Consider the following 26,883-nt stretch of genomic DNA (forward strand, 5'->3'; position numbering starts at 1 on the left):
AGGCACCTTCACTCCTCAGTGCTGAAGCCCATTCTCTCATCATACTTTTTAGGAATTCAACAGGCCAAAAAATACTGTAGAAATGGTACTGAATTCACAAATGACTTTCAAAGACATAGAAATTATATTAGAAATCACTATCAAAAAATCAAACCTTTATGCTTTTTAAAATGAAATTTGCTCATTTAAATATTCAAACTCTATACCTGTCAATTACATCTAAAATCTGAGGTAAGACGAAAGTAGGTCATCCTATCAAGAGTTTACTGCTCAAATGCCTTGGTGGGGTAAATACAGATCTCAAGCTGTAACCATTTTCAGAATTCTACTGTGCCGAAAACAGGAATGCCATAATAATAACAAAATCAACATGTATTTAAATGCCTACTATGTGCTAACATAGTAGACACTAATTTAGGCATATAGCATATATTGTCTTTAATTCTGAAAATAGTCTTACAAGGTAGGTATCTGTTAATTGTTCTTACTTCACCTATGAGGTAAGGGAGACAAAGAGTTGTTGAAATGCTTACTGAAGTTCATATGGTTAGTGAGAGAAAGGAGATCTCAAGCTCTTCCTGACTCCAATACTCATGCCCCTGTTACTATGTAACACTGCTTCCTTAAGTAATGAAGGCAAAGTTCAATAGGAAGAATGCTACCTACACTGAGAAGCTCATGTAATTGCCAACATGTGCCAATATCTTATACTGCTAAAAATCAGTGACACTAGAAAACCCAAGGCAAATCTTTCACGTATCACCAGGACTCCTTATTCTGCTGTCAGTCTCTCTAACTCCCTCAATACCACCTTTGCCTCCACCACAAACTCAAACAACTAACTCAACTACTTAAGTTGAGAAGAGAAGAATCCACTGCCCTGACAGTTTGTACACGTTGAAGCATGCCAGCTCTCTGCTCATCAATCAAAACCATCAAAGAAAGAGGTGTTTTCAAACATGAATCTACGAGATAATTAAAGTTTATCCTTTGAAGCATAATATGTTTTTGTATTTTGAACATTTTAAAAAACTTTCCAAATGTTTCAGTAACTGCTGTTAGAAGTCACAAAGGTAATTCTTCTCAAAAAAAAAAAAATCACTGTACATAATTTTAGATTTTTATTGACTCCTGGCCAACATTTATGAACATCAGTTAAAATATCAAGTTGCAAAGAACCCAGGCCTCACCACTCACTTACCTCATTGAGTTTAAGAGCTTGTGCTTATTTTTAATGTTTACTTCTTTCCTCACTGTTGTCTGCCACTCGCCATGGATCTTAATATACCAGGCCTTATTAATGCTTTCTCCTGAATTTCCATACACCTATTCTAATTATCTGGACCTTCTAATGGTTTAGATAGTATGTAGCCAGGATTATTAGGGTTTCCCTTGTGGCTCAGCTGGTAAAGAATCTGCTTGCAATGCAGGAGACCTGGGTATGATCCCTGGATTGAGAAGATCCCCTGGAGAAGGGAAAGGCTACCCACTCCAGTATTCAATGCTGCTGCTGCTGCTGCTAAGTCGCTTCAGTCGTGTCCGACTCTGTGCGACCCCATAGACGGCAGCCCACCAGGCTCCGCCGTCCCTGGGATTCTCCAGGCAAGAATACTGGAGTGGGTTGCCGTTTCCTTCTCCAGTGCATGAAAGGGAAAAGTGAAAGTGAAGTCGCTCAGTCGTCCGACTCTTAGCGACCCCATGGACTGCAGCCTACCAGGCTCCTCCGTCCATGGGATTTTCCAGGCACCAGTATTCAATAAGCCAGGATTATTAGAAATGTACCCAAATAGGCTCAGAAAAAAAGGTATAATGGGTCTCTCTTGTTCAAACACAGGTGCCTGAGAAATAAGAAGAAGCTCACACAGTGAGGTCACAAAATAGGTAGACGTCCTGTAAGTAAGCTGTGAGCTTTCAAATATTGGTTTAGTTGACTTCAACATGATATTTACTTCCAGATGATTCTCAGTTTATACTACATAATTGAGGTTATTGGATACTAAATAAATAAAATATTGGTCAGCAGATACAGCTGAAGCTTCCTTAACTCGATGTCAGAGGAAACAAAAAAATTTTCCAGGGGCTTTTCTGGACACAGAGAAAAAGCCCTTGAATTAGAAAATCCATAGACCTATCACAGCATTGCTCTTAATCATTTATAAATAATTGAAGCACCATATTCTATATTAGCATCCCTCTGCAAGCCTGTGACAAACAATCTTGCAGCTTATAGATCATGGAATGATCTCTGAGAGAAAATTTCATATTTAATTCTTATATCAAATGATGAAACCAAGAAAAAGAAAGATAGAGCCTGGAAATCCTTTTAAAGAAAATCCATTATTAAAATTTCATTAGCTCTGAATGGAAGGACATAACTAAATTCCTAAATGGTCAGGTTTATTATAACTCTCTGTATAGTGGTTATCTACATGGTGTTCTTCTCCAAATAAGTCATATGACAATAGACAACCTGCTGGTGCTGTGAAGGAAGACCTTCAAATGTGCTAATGTGGCTGCCAATATGGATGTCCAGCAATGCCGTGTTATCCAACATTCAATGTACAGAATCCAGGTGGCACCTTTCATGACATAAAGCACAGATACTAAAAAACCAGTCTCTTTTGAATTCATTATTGTTCACAGATGGTTGGATGGCATCACCAACTCAATGGACATGAGTTTGAGTAAACTCTGGGAATTGGTGATGGACAGGGAGGCCTGGCGTGCTGCATTCCATGGGGTTGCAAAGAGTCAGACATGACTGAGTGACTGAACTGAACTGAATTGTTCACAGCAAGCTCAAGAGAATATATTTCCTCAGGAGAGACAGTGAATTATGTCAGAAATAGCACCAGATTGGGCACTTAAAAATACCAAAAAATATGTTTTTGCAAAGCCAAAAAAAATATTTCACCTCTCTGAGCTTCAGTTTTCTTACCTGTCAAATAAGGGCAAAGGCAGGTGTAGACTATGAGTAGGTAGATTATACTTTCAGGAATCCTAGACAAGTTTTGCGTAGTGTTCTCAATAGAAAGTCAAGGCATTCTTACAGCACATGAAAATTTTAAGTATTAAAAACAAATGTCAAAACAAACACATAAATAAACAAAATCCTTCTTTCAAGATAAAACACTCAACAAACTAGGACTCAGAGGGAACTTTCTTGATCTGATAAAAGCCATCTATAAAAATTCCACAGCTAATATTATGTTTAATAATGAAACACTGAACTTTCCCCTAAAAGCAAGAACATGACAAGAATGTCTGCTTGTCCCACTTTTATTCAATATTGTACTGAATATTCTTGCCAAGGCAAGAAAATGAAATAGCATCCAGATTGAAAAGGAAGAAGCAAAACTATCCCTTTTTGCAGATAACATGATCTTATATACAGAAACTCCTAAGGAATTCATTGAAAAGCTATTAGAACAAAGAGGTTCAACAATATTACAGGGTACACAAACAATAAGTAAATAATTTATTGTATTTCCATACACTAGCAATGAAGAATTTGAAAGTGAAATTAAGGAAACAGACATTTTATAGCATAGCAAATAATAAAATGGGAACAAATTTAACAAAAAAATGCAAAAACTGGTACTCCAAAAACTACTAAACATTGTAGAAAGGAAGTAGAGACCTAAATAAAGAGTAAAGCATTCACTGGATCAGAAAATTTAGTATTGTTAAGATGGCAATATTCCCCAAATTAATCTACAGATTCAGAACAATCATTATCAAAATTCCAGATGACTCTTCTGTAAACTGACAAGCTGATTCTATATTCATATAAAAATGCAATGGACCCCAAATATCCAAAACAATCTTGAAAGAAGAACAGAATTGAAGATGCACACTTCTCAGTTTCAAACTTACTACAGAGCGAGCACTGGAAAAAGATATAAATCAATGGAATGGAATTGAAGATCCATAAAGAAACCTTTACATTAATACCTCAGGATGCGAAACCTTCATCTCTGCACAGGGCACACTGGGCACATATTTACATGCCTTCTTCTTTACTCTGTGTAGTTTTATGTGTGCTCACTGGAAATGCCCTTTCCTCTCTCACATGAACCAATAGCCCCTCCCCCATAAATATCATGGGTTCCCTTTCTGAGTATGTTTCAAAGATCAGTGTAACAAAGATTGAAGGCAAAAGGAGAAGACGGTGGCAGAGGATGAGATGGTTAGATAGCATCACCGACTCAATGGACATGAACTTCAGCAAACTCTGGGAGATAGTAGAGAACAGGGAAGCCTGGTGTGCTGCAGCCCATGGGGTCGGACATGAATTAGCAACTGAACAACAACCGCAGCTGCAGCTCCCAGAAGGTTCTTTCAAACCTGGAGAGGAAATCAGTATAAGCCGAAAGTACTATAAGGGCCAGAAGAGAGGAGAAAAAAAAGAATGTATCCATGTGTCAACCTAGTTCTCCTCATACTTTCCTTGATTCAAAGCCCTAACTACAGCCAAGCTGGAATCAGAGCCATTGCACAGAGCTCACATTTCTTAAAGTGCACTGTGATTTTTCTAAGATAATTTCCCCTCTGGATTCTTTTCTAACTCCACGGCTACCACCCCTGTGGCCAGATGCACTCTAATCCTAGTTTAGACCAATTTAAGGCCCTGTACTCTATAATTTTCCATAATTTTCTTAAAGCTGTGATCATTTTATTCTAACTTTTTGTTCTCTAAGGGAATTAACCACTGATAGTATGAAATCCTTATCCTAAGAAATAAGAATCATATCCAGTCTTTGGAAGACAATACCCATCAAAGTCATCCTGGGTGTAATTTCCCAGCAGCAGAGTTGGCCCAGAAGGTTCTGCGTTCCTAAGAATTCTGCAAACACTCAGAAAACAGACACAACATTATTTATTTTATGACTGGGTTGGACATTTCTTAGTGCCATGGTCTGTGTATTTATTTGGGTGGTATACAAAATGAAGTCACACAAAGAACTGTGGAGGAAAGAAAGGGCGGAGGAGCTACCAAAACAAAGTGAAAAAAAGCTTTATACTAGTATAGCAGAGCTTATGCACATTGTATTAACTGGTTTCAATTAGAGTGTATGATCCAACTGTGGGTAATGGGAGGTGGATTGGGAGAACATGCTGAAACAATTAACACTTTAAAAGAACATCTCCTCTGGTTTCTTAGAGGAAGGTCTGTTTTTATTGATTTCTCATAAAAGAGAAAAATTACTTTCATAATCTAGAGAGGCATGGTAAGGAAATTGTTCATATGCTTTTAAATTAAAAAGAGTATCTAGCCCCACTCTTCAAAAATGGCTTTATATTACTCAGAATACAAACATCTCAATATGACACTCCATATCATCAGTTCTTTCCTGTCAGAGGGCAAATGTTTACCTTCAAGAGCTTCAAGATTTCTCTTTTTATAGTCGTAAAGAGTTGTACATTAACTCATGGAAACTTCATGTCCCAGCCTGAATTCCTTTCAAAAGAAAGTGTTAGCCACTCAGTTGTGTCTGACTCTTTGCGACCCCATGGACTGTAACCTGCTAGTCTCCTCTGTCCATGGAGTTCTTCAGGCAAGAATACTGGAGTGGGTAGCCATTCTCTTCTCCAGGGAATCTTTCAAACCCAGGTATTGAACTCATGTCTCCTGCATTACAAGAGGATTATTAACTATCTGGACCACCAGGGAAGCCCTTCAGAAGAAAGTGCCCTTCTAAATAAAGAGCACTCAGTTAATGATGATTTATTGCCTGTTTTTTTGCTTTCCCTCACCAATTCATCCCCCATCACTTTCTTCTAAAATGACCTATTTTTTTTTCCTTTTACCAGTTTTCAAGCAATTACCATATGCCAGGTGTGTATTAACACTTGCTATGCACTATCTCATGTAAATCTCAAAATATCTTGTTACATGTGTAAACTCAGAGAGATTAAGCAAATTGTTCAAAGTTATAAAGGCAAGTAAGTGGCAGAATTCATATTTTAACACAAACTTTGAAGTAAAAACAGCAAAAGTGTTAGTTGCTCAGTCATGTCTGACTCTTAGTGACCCCACTGCAGGCAGATTCTTTACCATCTGAGCCACCAGGGAAGCCCAACACAAATCTTATTCAGTTCTAAAGCTTTTATACTTAACTATTATCAAATATTGCATCTTTTCTCTTCTAAAATCCATCTTGAGGTAAATCTCCATTTGGAGAATTTATAGTTTTTTCTACAGACCATGGGCTTTCCAGGTGGTTCAGTGGTAGAGCATCCACCTGCAATGCAGGAGATGAGGGTTCGATTCCTGGGTCAGGAAGATCCTCTGGAGAAGGAAATGGCAACCCACTACAGGATTCTTGCCTGAAAAATCTCACGGATAGAAGAGCCTGGAAGGCTACAATCTATGAGGTCAGAAAGAGTTGGAAATGACTTTTTGACTCAGCATGCACTATAGACCATTATATAGCATGTATTACCCATTACAATGATTATACGCTTGTTCCCTGTTCTATCCTGAGGAATTGAAGGGTCATTTACAACTTATAAAATATGCTCAGTAAGTGCTTCTTGAATGAGTAAATGAGAATTGATATATTCAGAGTACAGTGTTATAATATTTGCAAATGCTTAAATTATTTTTGAAAATATTTCCCGTATCTATTTATAGGTGAATATTATATAACAAAAGAGATATGTAGATATAACAATATCCATGATAAGCTCCATAATAGCAGAGATTTTGTTTTCAACTTAGCTTTTAGAAACTCCTCTCATTATACTCTTTTTAAATTTCCAGGAATTAAGGTGTGTGCAAGCACACAATTATTCTATGTATTGATACATCACATGTCCAATCAATAAAATAATATGTTACAGCCATTTCTGAGTAATGCTTAATAACTAAGGCTTGTGTTTGGGGACATTCCTTGAGGTGACTCAACCCAGGCATAGGCCAGAATCAAACTGAGTGGACCAGAGACCTGCCCTGAACAGCAGCAGCTGGTCAAGCGTCCTGCAGCTGGTCAAGTCGAAGGTTCTTTATTTTCAACTGCCAAAAACTAACCCTTAGCCTATTTCACTCCAGATTCAGAGACCTGCCTGTCTTCACCTGAGTTCCAGAACCTATGGGTCTCTTCTCATTTGTTAATAAGTGGCAGGGGTTCAGGTAATCACTGTGTTCATAGTTGTGATATACAAACCAATGTGCATGCAACCCAATTAAATTTAAAGTGTAGAGGTGAGGAAGGCTATCATTCTAGTGTTTAATATAGCTATAGAGGGAGAGTTAAGTAAACAATAAAACTGTCACACTTCTCACTAGAAAAGATATTTCACTTACAATTATTCAGGAATTCTAAATATGTCCATGTTTCTGTATAATTACTGGAAGTAAATTTTCTATCCAGCTTGAATCACAATCTGTACACTGTAATTCTGTCTAAAAGAAAAAGTCTCTAAAAATATTTCTTGGTCCCATTATTACAGAGATGTGGAGTACCAAAAAAGAGAGCCTCCTAGAAGAGAATGAGCAATAAGTAATAGAAGTCATTTTCAAGGCAATAGGTAGCTGTTGTCAGGCATTTGCAAAGCAATTTGGAGGGATAAGTTTTCTTGGAAAAACCAGTGACAAAAGCTCTGCATTTAAAATGAACCTGAGGGCAAATGAACACACAAAGACCAGGATTGTTCTGAAAAAAGTAATAAAGCCCAATTATAAGGATACAATCATCCTAGAACAAAACACCAAGAAAGAATGAGGCAATAGGGAGAGAAATGTAGGAAAGAATCAAGTGAATTTTAAAAACGCACAAAGGTAATGGAAACTATCTATTTATTATGAATGCAAGTATGTATTAATTTATTTATAACCTGCTTCAGCCCATGGGGGATTTGAGGCCAATAAGACATTCTCTTAAACACAGGAGGCTAAGATTTTTTCTATTTCTTGAGAGATGAGAAAATGAAAATTAATACCAGCACACTTTACATATCTTATACAGTTTTGTTATGTAAAGATGCTTTTTATTACTGTATAGTTAACTATCCATATTTCTCACTTTAGAATGTGGATTAAGTCATTACCAAATTACTCCTTGCTCATTTTTATGTACCCAGCTATTGTATATAACCAAACACTGAAATGGATGGACTATTATAAATTACCAAAATCCCACAATTCTGAGTACTTCTTTCTGTCTGAGATTACTACTCATTACATCAACTTTAACTCTAGCAAGAGCTCCATAAATGTTGCTGACCAGGGGATATTAGTTAAGGGAGTTTTATTTACTTTTTGGCTGTAAATAAATCAAAGGACAATAAATTCCTCAAAACAAACAAAATACAATCTAACATGGAACTCTGCTCAATGTTATGTGCCAGCCTGGATTGGGGTGGGGGCGGGTTTGGGGGAGAATGGACATATGTAAATGTATGGCTGAATCCCTTTGCTGTTCACCTGAAACTACCACAACATTGTTAATCAGTCATAGCCTAATACAAAATAGTTTACAGTTATCAAAAAAAGGAAAAAAAATCTAGATAACTTAACATAAAAACGTATCTTACTGATTATCAGCAGGTTATTGGGACCTTTTCACAAAATCAAAGAGAGATCTGAGTAAGCAAAATCTCAAAGGGCCAATACATGGCAGCTCAAGGAATTTTAGCAACTGAGGTTCACAGGATGTTTCCCAAACTATTGTCATTCACATGATTCAATATTGACGGCTATCAGTTTCATATCTCTCTGGTACAGATTTCAAACACCCAGGAGACAGAATCCAACTGGCTCACCTAGGATCAAATATTTAGCTCTGATTCAGTCAGTCATGGCCCAGGACAGACAGAGAGCCCAAACATGGCTGTGAGCCCAAACACGCCCACCTTTGCAGAATAGAGTTACAGAAAGAGAAAGTTAGACTTAGAGAAAGAAAATTACAGTTAGAGAAAGTAGAACCATTATGGGTTGCACAATTCCTGCAGAAAGTGTCTGCCCCACTGGGAAATGTATTGGGTTGACCAAAAAGCTTTTCTGTAACATCATATGGAAAAACCCAAATGAATCTCTTGGCCAACTCACTATTACTTTTAAGCAAACGGCAAAGGAAATCTATGTAACCAGCAGCTCCCAATTCTAAAGCAGGAACAAGAAGAAACATCTTTTTGATGTTCTCACCTAATCATAGAACTGAACATCAGATTTCAGTGTTGGCCCTTCAGACTTGTGATCTTCAGTTCAGTTCAGCCCAGTTCAGTCGCTCAGTCGTGCCCGACTGCGACCCCATGAATTGCAGCACGCCAGGCCTCTCTGTCCATCACCAACTCCCGGAGTTTACCCAAACCCATGTCCATTGAGTCGGTGATGCCATCCAACCATCTCATCCTCTGTCGTCCCCTTCTCCTCCCGCCCCCAATCCTACCCAGCATTAGGGTCTTTTCCAATGAGTCAACCCTTCGAAAAAGCAAGAGAGTTCCAGAAAGACATCTATTTCTGCTTTATTGACTATGTCAAAGCCTTTGACTGTGTGGATCACAATAAACTGTGGAAAATTCTGAAAGAGATGGGAATACCAGACCATCTCATCTGTCTCTTGAGAAACCTGTATGCAGGTCAGGAAGCAACAGTTCGAACTGGACATGGAACAACAGACTGGTTCCAAATAGGAAAAGGAGTACATCAAGGCTGTATGTTGTCACCCTGCTTATTTAACTTATATGCAGAGTACATCATGAGAAACGCTGGGCTGGAAGACACACAAGCTGGAATCAAGATTGCTGGGAGAAATATCAATAACCTCAGATATGCAGATGACACCACCCTTATGGCAGAAAGTGAAGAAGAACTAAAGAGCCTCTTGATGAAGGTGAAAGAGGAGAGTGAAAAAGTTGGCTTAAAGCTCAACGTTCAGAAAACTAAGATCATGGCATCCGGTCCCATCACTTCATGGCAAATAGATGGGGAAACAGTGCAAACAGTGTCAGACTTTATTTTTTGGGGCTCCAGAATCACTGCTGATGGTGACTGCAGCCATGAAATTAAAAGATGCTTACTCCTTGGAAGGAAGCTTATGGCCAACCTAGATAGCATATTTAAAAGCAGAGACATTACTTTGCCAACAAAAGTCCGTCTAGTCAAGGCTATGGTTTTTCCAGTGGTCATGTATGGTTGTGAGAGGTGGACGGTGAAGAAAGCTGAGCACCGCAGAATTGATGCTTTTGAACTGTGGTGTTGGAGAAGACTCTTGAGAGTCCCTTGGACTGCAAGGAGATCCAATCAATCCATCCTAAAGGAGATCAATCCTGGGTGTTCATTGGAAGGTCTGATGTTGAAGCTGAAACTGCAATACTTCGGCCACCTCATGCGAAGAGTTGACTCATTGGAAAAGACCCTAATGCTGGGTAGGAAGGGTCTTAAATGTAGTCATCTCCATATTTGATTTTTAGTGTCCTACAACAGGGAGACAACCTGGGATTTTCAGATCCTCAATGGTCCAACTCCAAGGCAATAATGAAGGCTCAACTGTTTTGCTAAACCATAAGACACAGATTGCTAATAATGGATTTACCTGCAATAAGACTATACAAAGTAACTATAATGTCAAATTTATTTTATTTGGAGCTGGAATTATCAATATACTGGAGGATCAGCTATTAACTGGAATACCTGAATGTGTTTGATAAAATGGGATCACTATCTTATCTATCTTTCATCTTTAGCAACTGCCATAGTGCCTGACACAGCTGAGTCAAATGACAAAATTTTGTTTAGTGTGAAAGCAAAATTCCTCAAAACATACACTCTGAAGGAAAAAGTATAAAAGGACACCTGATGGTCATAAATGGAAACCACCTAAGAAAGTAAAATATATATTTATTCTTCTTCAGCAAGAAATATGAAGGTTGCAAAATATTTACTGAAGCTTATTATTATAAAGAGGAAATCAAGAGATTGAAGATGTATTTATTAAATCTACACTCACAGAGCTCCTACCATGAACTCAGGGATTTACCTAGATGTAGGTATACTAGGACCCTGAAGAGTACATGATTTCCTTGGAGAAATGGACATATAAATCAGTAATTTTGAAATAATATCATCAGGGATACAATAAAAGCAGTGATTGATGAAGAAATAAAATTATTAAAGCTTATCTTTTTTCTGGCATCAGCAGAGTCTCTAAGCATACACTCCCTTCTGACCATCTGCTCACAAAATTGTGACATTTTTATTCTCTGAGTCTCGAGCGAGTCTCGGCTGCCTCCACACCGCAAAAATGCCTCCAAAATTTCGCACCATCATCTCTCCTTCATTAAAGGTGGCCCCACTATCTCATCTTCCACAGATAAACAAAAGACAAAGAGACAAGCTTCCGTTTTCTCACACAATCTGTGTGAGAAGCAGGCTCCCCCAGACCTACTGCCTTTTAACACAGCCATCAGTCATGCTATGATAGTGCAGCTGCGCCTTTCAGAAGCCTGCACCTCAACAAAAGATGAGGGTATTTATTAGAGTTCCACATATCACTTTACACTGCCTGCAAGGTAGGTCAAACGAGGGGAATGTCTCAAAAGGAACTTCTGAACATTTTGTCCTCATCACACACAAATTATTTCATGACATGCAAACTGTCAGTTACAGCACACACAGTTCCCAGAGGAACCACTGTCCTTTCTATCAGGCAATGTATGTATAAGAGAGAATCATATGAATCAGTCACTTTCTTCACTTATTCAGAGCACAGCGTAGCGGAGTGAGTTCACGAAAGTATAGTCAGGGTGTCTAGAATCTATTCCCAGCCTTACAATTCGTGCACTGTTCTTAGTTCCTCTGCGTTTAAGTCTTCCATTTGCTACACAGGAATCATGACATAGTACCTGTTTGTTTCTAAGGCACTTGAAAATTCTGTGATGGAAGATTTCACACAAATGCAGAGTCTATTATTATACCACAAAGAGTTGAAAATTGCAAATCCGTGTACTCATCACTATTAAACAGTCAACACAAGAATGGAAGAAGAGAAAGAATCTTTCTCTAAGGCATCTAAAATCAAGTATTCATGAATATGCAGCTACTGAAAAAAATAAATGGGCAAATATATTCATTTCAAAGACTATTCAATTGTAAACCATCAATAATGCATTTAGACAAATCCTTTGCAATTTGCTTTCACTCCAAAAAGAAATACATGCAATCCCTAATCACAGGTGTTTCTTAAATGAAGAGCTTTCTGAGAAGACATTCTTTCTCCTTGCAAAAGGTCTGCTGAAGTCTAGAATTTCAGAGTGTATTCTAGCACATTCCATGAAGGCTGTTCCAAAATATAAAAATAATTATCTCTTAACCTGGCCAATCTTAGAATAATCCAAGCAACTTACAGTACAGTGGTGAACAGGCATCCAAGCAGGACCTTCCACCGAACAATTCTGGGCTGGGCACTTGCCTTGGTTTTGCTGCAAATAAATAAAAATGATATTATGTTCTATATACTATGTACAGCAATATACACCTGTTGATAGGTTTATCATCAACATATTTATTGCCATATTTACAAGTACCGGAGAAATCTTTGAGAATGATTTTTTGATGCAGTGCTGAAAGAAACAAGGTATGTTATTTCTACTCTTATCAATGCCCAAGAAACTATTTTTTGATTTGTTGTATTACTCTAAATCCTGGGGTTTTGGAATCAGGCTTTCTCAGTAGCTGGCCTTTCAGATCCCGGTGGAAACTACATGAGAAGCCTCCAAAGCCACAGGCAGACCTGGTCTCTCCTCTGGGTTCCCCGAGGACCCTGATACATCCTGTATCCCTGTGAGATCACTTGAGTCAAGTAACAGAAAGATGTGTTTACTTATCTCTCCTTCCAGACTGTGAACTAGTAGTGAAGATCTCTCTAGGGCATTTCATAGAACCAGAGAAAGTAAAGTTGGACAGGATAGATTTTCAAGGCTTTTCTTGTCAGATCAGAGACTGAGGTGCAAAGAATTGAAACCAGGAGCACAGAGATTTAATATTCTAAACCATTTGCCAGGCACTACTTTTCATATAAGAGATATTTCACTTAAGAGATACATAAGAAATGTCTCAGGCTAACCTATTCTTCTGTTGTAACTCCTATAAATTCAATGCTAATTGGCCTTTTAGAGAAAATGAAGTGCTTTCTTTTAACCAGCAATACAGCTCCATCCTGTAATAAGAGCTCTGATTAGTGCTAAGAGGGGAGGAAATGATTGTAACAAAACTTTTATCTTTTATTTTATTGTACACTCAAGTATAATACATAAAAATTACTAACAATATTAGCAATAATCATATAAACCACAGATGTGATTTACTGAACTACTAAATATGCTAAAGATTATTCTGGATTCAGTATTTTATCACTCGTTGCTAAAACAAATATAGATAGAAGTATTGCTATGCCCATTCGACAGAAGAGAAAACTGAGGCTCACAGAGGATAAGAAACTCATCTATAAGTTATCCTACAGAAAAGCAGCATAACTGAAACTACAGCAAAAATCTGACTGACTCTGCAGCCCATGCATGCTACTTCTATGAGAAGCTCGTATTTTTCATTTTCTGTTTAATGGAGCTTAAGACATGTCATCAACTAACATGATTTTATCTTATCAATGATCCTAACATGTCTAATTTAACTGGAACAAAGTATTGAATTCAGTACTTGTGCTAAGAATCCTATTTTGTGATTTGTAAGCTTTTCAGAGCAACCTTTATTTAGGTGATTTATTTTTAAGGCATCGCTAAACTCTGAAATGCTGTTTGAGTGATTATTGATAAAGTCACCATAAAAATACACTTAGAAAAAAAAATACACTTAGATCATCAATCTCCAGGCTCAGTATTCTTGTTTAAATCAAAATATGACATAAAGTACCAACAGGGTATGTAAGGTACCCTGGACTGGTGTCAGGTGACCACAATTTCAAGCTAAGCTCAACCACATGCCTGCTGCCAGGAGGTGCTGTGAGTCTCGTAGTCATAACCATAAAACAGAGGTAGTATCTTGCCTAATTCACAGGGCTTCGCAGGTAGCTCAGTGGTAAAGAATACACCTGCCAGTGCAGAAGATGCAGGTTCAATCCCTGGGTCGGGAAGATCTCCTAAAGAAGGAAATGGTTAACCCATTCCAGTATTCTTGCCTGGAAAATTCCAGGGACCGAGGAGCCTGGCGGGCTACAGTCAATGGGGTCACAGAGTCAGACATGACTGAGTGACTCAGCATATACTAACTCATAGGACTGCTCTCAGATGATAAAGATTTGCTTCAGATAACTATCACAATTTGCAAGGACATTATGAAAAAGGACGTGAAAAGTAAAAGGACAATTTTATTTTCCTTTTCTGATAGCATAAGTCAGATAAATATAATTTACCTACATATAAAGATAAGCTTTTTGAAATTTGAAAGCATTATTAAAATGCTAGCTATTATTTCTAATTATAAGAAGTCATACCAAATAATTTCAGTGGTAAAGAATGTGTCTTTTGTAGTAATTCATAATAGTTATTACTAGTAATAGTAGTAATAATAAGCTTTTTTTATATCTAGATAGTGTATATTTTTATGGAACACATGGTAAAGAGGAAAAATTTAATAAATAAGTGAGCTGTGCTTAGATGGAGGAATATGAGTACTCATAAAATGTGATGGGGGGCATAAATAAGGAGTGTCTAGACTTCTGTGGATATATACCATGGAGTAAAGAAAGATAGAACTCTCTCTGAGTTTCTTGTCTCACTATTACCTGAGTTTCAGATATTAAGGGCTTTCCATTGGTGTTTTGAAAGTGAAAGTGTTTAGACTGTCTGCGACCCCATGGGCTACTGTAGTCCACCAGGCTCCTCTCTCCATGGGATTCTCCAGGCAAGAATACTGGAATGGGTTGCATCCCCTTCTCCAGGAATCTTTCCAACCCAGAGATCAAGCCTGGTCTCCTGCATTGCAGGCAGGCAGTTCTTAAGACAGATTTCACTTTCCCTTCTCCCTCTCATCCATCTACACTGAATATTTATGCCTCTAGACTGTTGATATATGACTTGACCAGGATTTACGGATTTGAAAAGCTAACTTTTAAAAACATGTTGCCTCAACAGACAAAATTATCCATTGAGTTTTGGTCTTTTTAAAATACTATGCTGTCTGCAACTCTCTCATCTTCCTTCGTTGTCTTTTTCTGACTTTAATTATCTTGACATATTTCATTCTAGACTATCCTGAGCAAATGAGCCAAATATGCTGGACAATTACATCTCAGATTGATGACATAAATATGTAACCACAAAGAATTTCAAGAAAACTCTATAAAGACCTTTTACTCAACCCATTCCATCCCCAAAATTTTAGAAATTTTTTGTGTATCAGAGGCTTACATTTGTTAGAGTGTTTTGGAGTTATACTAGTGCCTGTATGGGCTTCCCCAGTGGTAAAGTATCCGCCTGCTGATGAAGGTCCGATCCCTGGGTCAGAACGATCCCCTGGAGAAGCAAATGGCAACCCACTCCAGTATTCTTGACTGGGAAACCCCATGGACAGAAGAGCCCGGTGGGAGACAGTCCATTGTGTCGCAAAAAGAGTCGGATACAACTGAGCAACTTAACAACAACAACAAAGTGACATTTTAGTCATTTAATCCTCAGAACAAGTTTGTGTGTGGCAGAATAAGAATTGATACATCCAAATAAAATTTTGACCTAAATACTTCATTCAAAACAGCATGTTCTTCTAAAAGCAGAGAAAAAAACTAAAAATCTTTGTTGTTCTATTCATAATAAAATGATTCTCATAATCATAGAGCTTTTTCCTATGTTCAGAAGCGTCATATAATAGTACCAAACACATATTCTTCACTTATTTATTCAGCCACTCATTTCTCAAACATGCTTGGTATATATATATATATATAGGTAACAGAATTTAGAGATATTAAAATTTAAATCCTCTCTTAAAATGCACCCAACAACAACAACAAAAAAATGCACCCAACATTTTAGGAGATACAATGCAGCATGTTATGTTTAAAACAGGATTAAAAACTAGGACCACTCATTCATTTATTCATTTAGTCAACAAATATTCATGAAGAAATTAGCTATTGTATTATTTAGAAATAAGGATATATCAAGACTCAGTCTATGTCTAGAGAAGCTCTCAATCCAACGAAAAGGGCCACTAATAAACATGAAATTATAAAGCAACATGAAAGCTGGTATATGGTACACCATACGATATCAATAAAATGTGACATGGACAGATTAAAAAGATCTATCTCATCCATTTTTAGGGTCAGGCGTAAGGGATGAGCAAGGACCCTGAAAAATGGTACAGAGAAACTGAGGCCAAAGGATAGACTCTTGAACTCTGACTGGTTGAGTCAGGTATGGCTTTATAGAGAAGATACTTCAGTTTTCTAGTGAAGATTTTAGGAGTGAAAGGATGAGTAGAGGGCCTTCCAGCTAAAAGCGTGCCATGCACCAGCTGATAGTAAATCAAGGTGTCCTTGGACCTGGTGAGGAAACCCCTTGATTTTGGGTCACAAAAACCTAGGAATGAGGGCAAGTATGAGTCTATGCTACAGGGAAAGCAGACTTCAGCCATTCCCCTCATTTATTTCTACTTCACGGCTTATGGACAGCAGGGAGACCTGCCACAGGGTGGACCTGGAGGGATCCAACCTTGATCCCATAAAAAAAAAAAAAAAAAAACCAAACTCAATAGGTTCTCGTGAGTTTGGTCTCTGAAAAAGCACGTAAGGTGTCTTTCCCATCTTTTCTGAAACTCTCAGGTGTTTGACAGACAAAGAAAAAGAGATTAAAACATGATGTTTCCAAGGGGCAAAATTAAGTGCCATGGCAGAACTAAAATGACTGTACTACTGTGTTTGCAAATATACTGCGAGATGTAAAGTATGCTATAAATGTAAGGAATAATTATATTTAAAGGATGACTTATTGCAAACATCACTATTTAAGAATTAATGCTTACTAAAATTACTAGAAAACACATTTGCTGACTTCTAGTCAAATATATGCTTTAGTATATTTACATAAATTTCAAAAAATTGGGGGAAAAACACAACTCTTAGGATACCTTCAAATCATTGATTTTATAGAACTATATAATGTGTATATATACATTCATCCATACATACATGTTTGTGTATACACATATGTATATAAATAATTGTACTTAAATAAAAGTTTTCATCCAATTAGTTTCCTAATCTGCCATAAAGATGCATAGAAAGTGTTAGTCACTCAGTTGTGTCCAACTCTTTGCCACCCATGAACTATAGCTTGCCAAGCTCCTCTGTCCATAGGATTTCCCAGGCAAGAATACTGGAATGGGTCGCCGTTTCCTTCTCCACGGGATCTTCCTGACCCAGGGACAAAACGTGTGTCTCCTGGCATTGGTGGGCAGATTCTTTACCAGTAAGCCACCAAGGTAGCCCCACAGGAAATTTAGGCCCAGAAAGAGAAGCTCCCTAAGACCCACAACAGTGATGACCCAGTGTCTATTGCTAAACTCTCTTTGTCTCAGTTATAAAGATTAAAAGAATTAATACAAGTGCTTAGAATTATTTCTAGACATAATCAATGTTACATAAGTGTCAGCTATTTTCTATGTTTTTATGATTATGATTATGATTATGATGTCAGGCTCAGACAGCAAAAACTACAACAATCCCATCATAATAACTTCCTGCTCTCCTTTTTTTATTTCCCTACCATGCTTCAAACCCGGAGGGATCAATAACCAGCTAGCAAATGAGAAAGAAGAAAAAAAAAAACTTAGCCCTACTTATAGAAGTACCCCAAAGCAGACACTCTATCTGAAGACCCCACAGTAAGAAAAAGAGAATATTTAACTGGGAAAAGTGTTCAGAGTTCTGATTAATATTTGAGACTGGATAATTTTAATTACTTAATTGAGGCTCTATTTGTGATTTTAAGTGACTGTAGGACTTTCAAGTCTTTGCAAGTGACTGGAAAGTCATGGACTGCCTGAGTTTTCACCTAGAGAGCAAAATAGGGATCACTGACTCTAAGAAGCTTTAAATAAACAACTTTATATAAAATAAGCTACAAGGATATATTCTACAATACAGTAAATATAGATATTGTATAAAAACGATAAGCAGAGTATAACCTTTAAAAATTGTGAATGACTATATTGTACACATATAATACACAATATCATTCATCAACTGTACTCTGATTTAAGAAGTTTTAAGTAACAACGGAGAGCCCAAATAAGGAGGCTTCTAGTGCTACATCCTGCTTGTTCAAGATACCAATTACAGATGATAAACCCACTCGTGGTCAGCATTAACACTTCTCATTAAATTTTGGGCTTAATTCCTCAATATTCAACTTTATCCCTTCCTGGGCTTATCTTCGTACTTGCTTCCTTTTATTAATATTTTCTCAGGTGTCAAGATGTTTAAAATGAGTTGGCCTAACTAGTTGCTAAGGAAATCCTTAGTAAGATTGACATCGTGCTGGGAAATCATGCATTCAGCTTTCTGCAAATGAGAAAAATGCTGCTGACCCATTCTCCAAACGATGCTGAAAGCTGAGAGAGTTTTTCAGTAGACAGTGATGGCAATGCTGAGTCATGATCACATTTTCCAAAATCTCTTGTGACTCTCCAAGCAGGCATTTGCCTAGGTTAGCAGAGGTGCTAACCAGTGCATAAGAGGATTAAATATGCCATGTTAAAATATTTTCTAATCATGTGGCTACCTGGATAAATTAACAATGATGAGTTGTATAAGCTCTGAATGCTCAAAGCAGACCACATTTAAATATTTATTATACATGAGAGTCACTGTTGTAACTTATTTTATGGCATCAATGGAGAGAGGGCCCTGGAAGAAGGCATTTCCTAGGTCTATAATAAAATAATATTTATTGAGTACGATTAGATGCCAGATACTTGACGTGAGTTGTTAGTTCATTCTAACATTAAATTACTTATCCTGAAGGGCAGTGGAAGAAAGCGTTTAAAACAATGAGGAATCCATTGTTTTAGAATCCATATTTAGAATGCTAAATCTGTCGCTTTTTAGCTCTGTGAATAAGTTTCTTAGACTCTGTGAATTTCAGTTTTCTCATCCATAAAGTAGAGAGAATAATACTCAGTTTAAAGGATTATTGGAAGGATTATATAAAATATTAATGGAACATATTTAACCCAGGGTCCAATATACATTCTAACCAGAAGTGTATTTATTTATATAGTAAAATACATTTATTAATTATAGACATATAAATTAATAAGATTTATATTTATCTTATTAAACAGAGATTTTCCTCCTATCCCACTTAGCTTCTCTAAGCCTATTTTCTCACCCCAAGTATAAAATAATATGTAGCTCACAAATCTCACATGTTTACTATGAAAATTAAATGAGAAAAATCTATGAAAGTGAAAGTCACTCAGTCGTGTCCGAGTCTTTTCGACCCCATGGACTGTCCATGGAATTCTATAGTCCAAAATACTAGAATGGGTAGCCTTTCCCTTTTCCAGGGTATTTTCCCAACCTAGGGACCAAACCCAGGTCTCCCGCATATAACAAAGTACTTTACATACATCAGGAAATTTAAATCTAAGTTTTCAATTTAAGTTGGAAAGAACATCTGAAATACTGCAACAGTTTTAGGATGACTAAATGTGGGAGCTAGAATTGGCTCTGCAGTCTGGTATCACATATTTGAAATAATTGGTCTGTAAATATTTCTAAAAAATATATTGTATTATAGAATTTTGTGGAAGCATCTCCCAATAATTCCTGAAGCTCTAGAAATCTCCAAAGTTGAATTATTGCTATGTAGAGTTAGATTCAATAGAGTAATTTAAGCTTCTAAATGCAAGATTAAAAATACAGTCTTGTAAAATACTTTAAATGGCATTGATATTTGCATGCTGTCACTGCATCCTACTGACATAATAGGATGAGACAAGAGAAATGAACTACAATTGTACTTTTCTCCTTGCAAGAAAGAAACTTTGAACATTATCTACTACCATAGTCAATGAATATTTTTCATTGGCAGATCTATTATATCATAAACTACAAACTTCTGTGGAAACAAAGTCTGTGATTTTTAAAATAAGCTACATTTTTCTTCCTGACACATTTTAAAATTCATCTGTAAAAAACACCTCTTTTGAATAAACAGCTAATGAAAAATATCTAAAATCTCAGGTCTGCCAAATAAGGTCCATCCTTTGAGGAAAGAAATGCCATTCAGAAACAAGATCAAAGCAATTCGTTTCTATTTTCACTGCTACCATAGAGACAAAGAAAAAACAGTGAAGAGTTTTAGCTGACTTAATTCTTCCTGAAATTTATAATTAACTACAGGGGAAAGGGGACAATTACCATATTTCTAAAGAATAAAGGATTAAAAAAGTTGAGCTTTTGATAAGACATAATTACAACCTATTAAGTATGCAGTTCATATCAATTTGTTCTTATAATTTTCTTGAGTTTCCAAAAATTGCATTTACATTGGACAGTGTTTTTTGAAAAGTACACACAGAATGCCATCACTTTAAATGTACCTAGTTCTCTCTTGTCAGAGGTTTTTCTCAGATATCAAAAATTCTGCCAAAGCCTAACACAAAGAAAAGGGGGGTAGATGGATATTACTTTTGTATGTGCCTTGTCTTTCTGACACCTATGAATATATGTTTTTGGACAAATGTTAATCAATGAAAGAATGTTCAGGCGTTTGTAGATCAGGCACCATAGCCAACATCAAGCAGTCAGCCAGGAAGAACTAACAATTAGACCTGTCCTCAATTTAAACAGAACTTCAGATTGCTAAGTAAATTACATGTGTATTAATTCAGGACAGTTTTATTTTAAAGGACTAGCAAGATAGCACCATAGCTTGAAATCCTAGAGGAGTCATAACAAAGACCAGGGAAGGAGAATTTCTTTTTTTTTGCTAAATGTTTTTATTTACGGTGTCTTTAGCAAAGGATTTTCAAATATTTTATATTAGCAAGAAAATCTCTAACTCCTCTTCACATTTTCGACTTAGAACTATATTTGAAAATAAGCAATTTACTTTATTTGGAGATAACATAAATACAATATGATAAATTATATATCTCTTTGTACAAATCTGAACTATAGGAGAGGTTAATTTTTTAAACACTATTTCAACTGTGTTTTATAGACCAAAACAATTCTTGCTGATATGGGTAATAAATGACATGACTCATCTTTAAAATTGACTTTTGGAATTTTAAAAAATATGTGCAAGTGGTCTTCAGGGAGAATCTCGGTTGTCACCTTTATTGCTACATGAAAAAGTAGCAATTGATTACTCTGAGACATTTCTATCTAGAGTTTTCAGAATAATTTAAGAACATGTTTGAAAGTGACTAAAAATTTTAACTCCTATCTCAACCACAAAATAACAGAATACCTATTTTGGGCTCTGTTTGCATAGTGCTGATGTCATCTTTACAGTTAGTTGGATAAATTCCAAGCAGTAATCATTATTATGTTTTTTTAAGTTCCTTTTGGAGGTTACTTGGGGTAAAACCATTCAATGGTACTGATACACTTTGTTCTCTAAAATGCAAAGCAATGTTAAAAAAAAAAAAAAGGCAAAAGTGCTGTGAACTCATATTCCGTTCCTAGACAAGTTTGTATCCTGAAAGCTGAGTGCAATCTAATGCATCCTGCTTTGGGGGAAAAAAGAAACCAACTTTTATTATTTCTTCAATTATTTTATGACCTACTGATTTAGGACAATAAGCCACTTTTAAATTTTCTATGGTACAGCTTTAAGACAAATTTTAATGTTTTATACTAAAATATACTATATAAAGAGGAGACTGAAAAAGTTGACTTAAAGCTCAACATTCAGAAAACTAAGATCATGGCATCTGGTCCCATCACTTCATGGCAGATAGATGAGGAAACAGTGGAAACAGTGGCTGACTTTATTTTGGGGGGCTCCAAAATCACTGCAGATGGTAACTGCAGCCATGAAATTAAAACACGCTTACTCCTTGGAAGGAAAGTTATGACCATCCTAGACAGCATATTAAAAAGCAGAGACATTACTTTGCCAACAAAGGCCCATCTAGTCAAGGCTATGGTTTTTCCAGTAGTCATGTATGGATGTGAGAGTTGGATGATGAAGAAAGCTGAGCACCGAAGAATTGATGCTTTTGAACTGTGGTGTTGGAGAAGACTCTTGAGAGTCCCTTGGACTGCAAGAAGATCCAACCAGTCCATCCTAAAGGAGATCAGTCCTGGGTGTTCATTGGAAGGACTGATCTTGAAGTGAAACTCCAATACTTTGGCCACCTGATGCGAAGAGCTGACTCATTGGAAAAGACCCTGAAGCTGGGAAGGATTGGGGGCAGGAGGAGAAGGGGACGACAGAGGATGAGATGGTTGGATGGCATCACCCACTCAATGGACATAGGTTTGGGTAAACTCCGGGAGTTGGTGATGGACAGGGAGGCCTGGCATGCTATAGTGCATGGGGTCGCAAAGAGTCAGACATGACTGAGTAACTGAACTGAACTGAACTGATACTATATAATCAAAATTATTAGACCTTTATAATATATTTTGGAGAAGGCAATGGCACCCCACTCCAGTACTCTTGCCTGGAAAATCCCATGGACGGAGGAGCCTGGTGGGCTGCAGTCCATGGGGTCACTGAGTCGGACACGACTGAGCGACTCCACTTTCACTTTTCACTTTCATGCCCTGGAGAAGGAAATGGCAACCCACTCCAGTACTCTTGCCTGGAGAATCCCAGGGACGAAGGAGCCTGGTGGGCTGCCGTCTGTGGGGTCGCACAGAGTCGGACACGACTGACGCGACTTAGCAGCAGCAGCAGCAGCAGCATAATATATTTATACTAAATATATTATATACATATTATAAAGTCAACTAATTTCCCCTAAAACTAGGTTAAGTATCATATTATATGGAATCTCTGAGAAGCTAAACAGATATAAGTTGGCTTTTCTTTTATCAAACTGAAAATCTGATCTGGCTGCTTTAGCTTTTATTTAATATTAATACAAATGTGCTACTGACCTACAAGTGTTTTCATATTTGAATCTTAAAGTTTTAAATGATGCTCATTATAAGTTCTTTATCATAGATGTGATCCATTGCCATTTTTCTTGGAGCATGTGAGGACTTCTACCTCTTTTATCCCATTTCTTTTATACTAAAATGACATTTCAAGTATCATTTCAGGTCCAGCAATCATTCACAGAGAAGTTCACCAATCACCTGTCTATCAACTGAACATTCTATCGATCATAATACAAAGAAACCTTTTACCAGTATTTCTTGTAACGTAGATGCTATATAAACATACACATATGTGTGTGTATAAGTTTCAGGAAGGAAGTGCCTCCATCCACTTCCTTCCTAGTTCATTTACTTAGTCAGCAATGTCTACCAAATGTCTGTACACGAAAGAATCAATCAACACTTATGGTATACCTGTCAGCACCATACTAGATCAGTGGCTGTAAACAGGACTAATAACTTCCCTACCACCTTCAAAGACTTCACATTTTAGCAAGAGATACGCATGTGTAAAAACTAATTGTACTAGATGATGACTATTACACAGATTGGCGCTTCCCTTGTGGCTCAGCTGGCAAAGAATCTGCCTGCAGTGTGGGAGACTTGGGTTTGATCCTTGGGTTGGGAAGATCCCCTGGAGAAGGGAAAGGTTACCCACTCCAGTATTCTGGCCTGGAGAATTCCATGGACTATACAGTCCATGGGGTCAAAGAGTCGGATACGATGGAGCGATTTTCACTTTCACACAGACACAGACCTCATACTCAGGACACAAATAGTGACTAGCTCAGTTCAGGAGAACAGTATCAAGGAAGATATTTACAGAGAAATCTGCATTTGAGTTGAGCCTTAAAGGTTAAAGAAAAGCTTATTAAGAAAGCATAGGCTAGAGAGTTGAAAAGCATTCTAGACAAAAAGAAAAGCAGGTGCATAGAAACAGAACAGAATTCAGATTGTTTGGGGAGCTAAATATAACTGACTACAGTTTAATCTAAGGCATGAAGAGTGACGGGATCAGAGACAGAAAAGTTAGACAAGGGCCAGAGCAAAGAGGGCCATGTATGTGAGGTTAAGCTATATAAACTTTATCCAATAAGCCAATTCTTAAATCCAAGGGTGCAAAAGCAACTGAGTATACAAATCATCTAGTTATCTTGCTAAAACACAAGTTCTGACTCAGTAGTTCTAGCATGGGACTCAAGATTCTGCATTTCCAACAAGCTCTGAAAGGATGCCATTGAAATTGGTCAACAAACCACACTTTGAATAATGAGGAAGTAGGGTACTGGGAACTCCTGAAGGGTATTAACCAGAATTGCAACATACACACAAAGTATACACACAGGTATGTGTGTGCATGTATTTTTATTTTGTAAGGAAGGTCCCAGTTAACAGTGTAAAAAAATGTAGAGGGGCAAAAGGAGGGGGAAGGTAGGAAGAATGAATGGGAACTGGGATAGATTGAAACTTAGGGGAAAATAAAAACCAAGATCAATTCCCACTTTTCTAACAATAACAACTGGGAAATGGCATTGTGGTAGGATAGAACAACTTGCATTTATCTAACCATAACAACTAAGAAAGGAGCATACCATTTAATGATCAGACAATAGAGTAGGAGAATGATTTATGCTCAGAGGGCTTCAAAGAATGGCTGTTTTCCTGGAACTTTGACTTAAGATTACTTAATGGGTAAATAGAACTCTAAAGTCTAAGAATTTATTCATTTACTGTTAAACCACTTTTTCACAAAACCTGGTGTCTTCTGAAAGTTTAGTTCAAGAACTGAATTACTTAGATGCAAAGAAATAGATATTGTGTGCAGGAATATTGAAATAGATGTATTTGGGGGAGAATATTTTCATAGGATTTCAAACCTGGTACTAATTTTGAATGTACAGTAGAAAAGGTTAAAATATCTGGTCTCTTTTTCTCATCAATAAACACCTATTAATCTGGGAAAGATTCACGAAAGCCCAGAGGAAATCCCCATCACCATGACTACGTAATAAAAATTTGCCACTACAATGGCAACTGACTTGTTGAGTTAGTGATTGTACTTTGAAATTTATCCTTAAATGTCAGATTCTCTAAATAAGAGAAAAGGAAAGGGGAAAATAAGGAGAAACAGAAAAATTCACAGCTATACGGTGACCATACATTATGTATAGCTGCTATACTAAGCCCTACGTATATATTTATACCTGCTGTCCCGCTTGCCTAGAATGTTCTTCCCAAGATCTTCATAAAGCTGGTCCTTTCAAGGTCCCAGAACTTTTTCAGAACGAACATTTCTTTCCACCCTATCTAACAGAGCTTTTCTCTCTTCTTATACTCATCTGTCTTTCTATATTCCATTTCTCAGCTTTTTAAATTATAGCAGCTATTGCTATCATGTTTACTATCTGTGTGCCTATTAAGGGCCAGTCTCTTCACTCTATAACGTAAGTTCTATGAGGGCAGGGACCATGTCTGCTTTATTCACTGTCACATTTCCACTGCTTACAATACTGCCTGGCACATGTATGCACTCAGAAAATATTTGTGGAGGCAATGAATATTGTATTTAATTCTCACAACACCCCTTTGAAGTGCTTATTTTTATTTCATTTTACAAATAAAGAAACTGGGATTTAGGTCAAGTAATTTGGCCCAGACAACAGAACTAATAACTGGAAGAACTAGGACTCCAGCAAGAATCTGACTCCAAAAGCTACACTTCTAAACCCTATACTGTGCAGCCACTCGAAGCCAAATTCAGTTGTGGATATCAACTGCTGTCCAAATGCCCAATACTCAGTTTTCTGGGAGACCCAATCATTGTAAGGCCAATTTGCTTGGGTCCCTGTAATTAACATAAAATTAATTCTAACACATAGATGGATACAGCTCTCATTTGTTTCCACCTCCCAGTATGTTAATGGTATAAAAGATTTCAATTTACACTAGGATTTCCTCCTTTCAATAATTTTAGTCATCCTTTCCATGTCTAAAGTGTTTTATAATTTTTAAATAAACTCATTTGATTCTCTACAATAATCCTGTGAAGCAAGTACGCATAAGTCAGTTTTATTATCCCCATTTCAGACTTGAGAAAATAAGACTCAGGGAGAGTAAACTGAATTGACTAAAATTACTAACATAATAAATGGCAAATCCACATCTATAACTTTATTTTCTGAACCATGATCCAACACACATTCCCAAATTGTCTTTGGTGAAACATGCATATGGTCAATGAGACAGGTCTCTCAGAAAGCTGTAATCATGGATAATCCACTTTAAGAAAATCTTATCTACAAACATTCAGATGAAATAATGGGTAAATAATAAAAGGAAGTGATAAATTACTTTATACTTTATAAAGACAGTTATACATTTTAAAAATTTTGAACACAATTAATGTGCTTAAATGTTATTTGACTTGCAAAATGTGATTTGCACTTGTTTACTTTGCAAACCCATAAAATGTAATTTACCTAAAAGTCTTATAAAGGATAATCCTCCCAAACTCACAGCTCTTCACAACACACATAGCTTTTACTCATAGTGTCAAGAAAGGGCTGATGTTGTGAATAACATCCTGGTAATCAGGTTTGGCAGGAAAGACTATTTACTACAACTGTATCAACAGATGACTGGTATGATTCATATGATACATTTTTATTCCATTTCTAAAAGTTTACTTTTACAAGCTACAGATATGTGTCCAAAAAATACAAATCTACAATTATGAATAACTTTAAATTAACCATTATGTGGGTATATTATTTTTATTTAATTAGTTGTTTAGGTTGAGAGG

General features: G+C 36.9%; 1 protein-coding gene across 1 annotated transcript in view; it reads right to left on the reverse strand.

The window, feature by feature from the left end:
- DLG2 (discs large MAGUK scaffold protein 2) overlaps positions 1–26,883 on the reverse strand; it is a 2,308,738-nt gene that overhangs the window by 1,779,575 nt on the left and 502,280 nt on the right. Inside the window, exon 8 of the mRNA XM_081536923.1 lies at positions 12,349–12,423. Coding sequence (XP_081393049.1) covers positions 12,349–12,423 — 75 coding nt within the window. The remainder of the gene's footprint in view (positions 1–12,348; positions 12,424–26,883) is intronic.

This window comes from Giraffa tippelskirchi, chromosome 10 (assembly GCF_054371585.1).
Source record: "Giraffa tippelskirchi isolate mGirTip1 chromosome 10, T2T-mGirTip1v1.2.pri, whole genome shotgun sequence".
NCBI lineage: Eukaryota > Metazoa > Chordata > Mammalia > Artiodactyla > Giraffidae > Giraffa > Giraffa tippelskirchi.